This window comes from Oculina patagonica, chromosome 9 (assembly GCF_052425735.1).
Source record: "Oculina patagonica isolate OP01 chromosome 9, crgOcupat, whole genome shotgun sequence".
Taxonomy (NCBI): Eukaryota; Metazoa; Cnidaria; class Anthozoa; order Scleractinia; family Oculinidae; genus Oculina; species Oculina patagonica.
Window position 1 is genome coordinate 3239656 of NC_135766.1, and position 2104 is coordinate 3241759.

The 2104-nt window shown below is 37.9% G+C and overlaps 1 protein-coding gene across 1 annotated transcript; it reads left to right on the forward strand.

Moving 5' to 3' along the window:
• The first annotated feature begins 417 nt into the window (after positions 1–417).
• LOC144664884 (uncharacterized) lies at positions 418–1581 on the forward strand. The gene is made up of 3 exons (XM_078526090.1): positions 418–736; positions 812–961; positions 1430–1581. Exons 1-3 carry the CDS (start codon positions 418–420, stop codon positions 1579–1581), a joined length of 621 nt encoding a protein of 206 aa, XP_078382216.1.
• The last annotated feature ends 523 nt before the right edge of the window (positions 1582–2104 follow it).

A 2104-nucleotide genomic window follows, 5' to 3' on the forward strand; every position in this document is an offset into this window, starting at 1 on the left:
ATGGCAAACCCTTGTTCAAGTAAATTTGAAAGCTAAAGGTGAGAACATTATATTGATAGTACTCTTAAAGTACATTTGGAACTTATTAAAACTTTTAAAAATTCCTTGAAGTTATGATTATTAGTTTAAAACTCAATAGTATTTCTGTGTGAAACATTTAAAACATCGCCAAACGTTAGATAAAACGAAAAAATGTTAATAAATCCATTCGGTTTGAAGAAATACAAAGAATCGATTCAGTTTTTCCACCTCTAAAAAACATTAATTGAAGGTAATTGTTAAGTCTGCATAGGGCCAGGGTGTCCTATACAGCCTGAGCTTATTCTTGTTCTCATTGTGCTAAGTGCCAAGCAGCTTTTTTACAGATTCCTCTTTTTTTTTAATTTATACTTCCTGCTACTGTTAAGTGGAACCAAAATGGTCATTAAGAAACTCGTTCACATCCCAGTTCTACTTGTCCTTTGTCAAATATATGGAACAGCTACTCAGCAATGCACAGAAGCCGAATACTCAAAATTTGGCATGATGTTACGGGGACACATCTTCAAGAAGATCACAGGGGTATCACTTAGTGGTTTGTGCTTGGTGGATTGTTACCAAGACGTTAGATGCCAAAGTTTAAACTACGTCATTTCCCAGTACATGTGTGAATTGAACAACCGAACCAAGGAAGCCAGACCTGAAGATTACGTTCCTGACCAAGACAGATTGTATTTTCGACGCGACATGAATAGAGGTGAGTTTACATATCAAACGCCGAGCAATGCAGCAAAACAACGTAAACAAGTTATAATGTCTTGTTACTTTTCAGTACCCCTCGGTTCCATTCCTGAACTTCCCGCCGAAACGTGTAAAGAAATCAAGGCAAGTGAAGGAGGACAAGCGGTCAGCGGCAAATACTGGTTTGATTCTATTATACCTGGGCAGACGGTGTTCGCACACTGTGACATGAAGACAGAAGGTATCTTTAATGATACATGAATGATTATTTCATTTACAAGTGTGACATGCTACGTGCCAAATACACATTTATTTTGACTTTATTAAGGCTTAAAACGAAAATGAGGATAAAAAAATAGCAAGTGAATATTAAAAGAATATGTTGTACAGTATAAGGGCGAGAACTGCACAGCCCCCGAAATGATCATTTCAGGGTCAATTTGGGGATCAGTTCGAGTTTGGGGGTCATTTCGGGGTCGGTATCATTTCGGGGGCTGTACAGAACCCTTAGATTCATTTGTATTGGATATTTTTGTGTATTGATGGTGTTTTTTTAATATCCACGCCATCAATGTCATCGATGTCATACAGTGCGACCTTGACATAATGTTCGCTATAACGTAGTTCCCTCGTATAGGGGTTCGTGTTGGTTTTGTTGGATTACGAAGCCACGTTACCAAGAATAGAAGATTTTGCATTTTGTTTGCAGACGTCGACGAATGCAGTGCTTCTATCCCCGTTTGTGACGTCAATGCTGATTGCAAGAATACCCGTGGATCATATCGGTGTTCCTGTAAAGCTGGATTTACCGGTGATGGGAAAAAGTGCACTGGTGAGAGAATAGTACCTGTAGAACAATAATGAAATTGGTATACGTCATTATACACACTGACTATCAGAACTCATTTAGTTTTTTGGTAAGTTTGGTAGTTCGTTCGTTGTTTGTTTATTTGTTATTTGATTGCAAGAACACGCCAAATTAAAGTCATTTTAACCATATAGTTTTATCCATTTTATCCGGCTAACACAAGGCACTAGCGATGGTATTTCCTTCGACGGTCAGTAGTAATTGCGCAGTTGTTTAGATAACCCGCGAACGTTTGTTTATAGTTTCCGAGAATTGGTCGTGTGTCAGACATAAGCAAATTCCGCTATATCCAATATTCTATAATATAGCATCTAACTTTCCGTTAACTTTGGCGTACAAGGCGAACAAAGCAATCTTTCAAATGTCCACTTGTGTAATAAATTCTTAGTCATAAGTGAACTCGAGATCGCGCACTAAAGGCGGAATTACCTAAGCTTATGTTGCAAGAGCCTTAATATTATTTTCTTGCAGAAGAAGATTTAGCACCTGCCAATCATTACGTGCTATGTTTTTTTA

Coding starts and splice junctions, on each gene's coding strand:
- LOC144664884 (XM_078526090.1), top strand. CDS start 418: ATGGTCATTAAGAAACTCGTTCACATCCCAGTTCTACTTGTCCTTTGT. Junction 737..811: donor TCGACGCGACATGAATAGAG/GTGAGTTTACAT, acceptor GTTACTTTTCAG/TACCCCTCGGTTCCATTCCT. Junction 962..1,429: donor CTGTGACATGAAGACAGAAG/GTATCTTTAATG, acceptor TTTTGTTTGCAG/ACGTCGACGAATGCAGTGCT.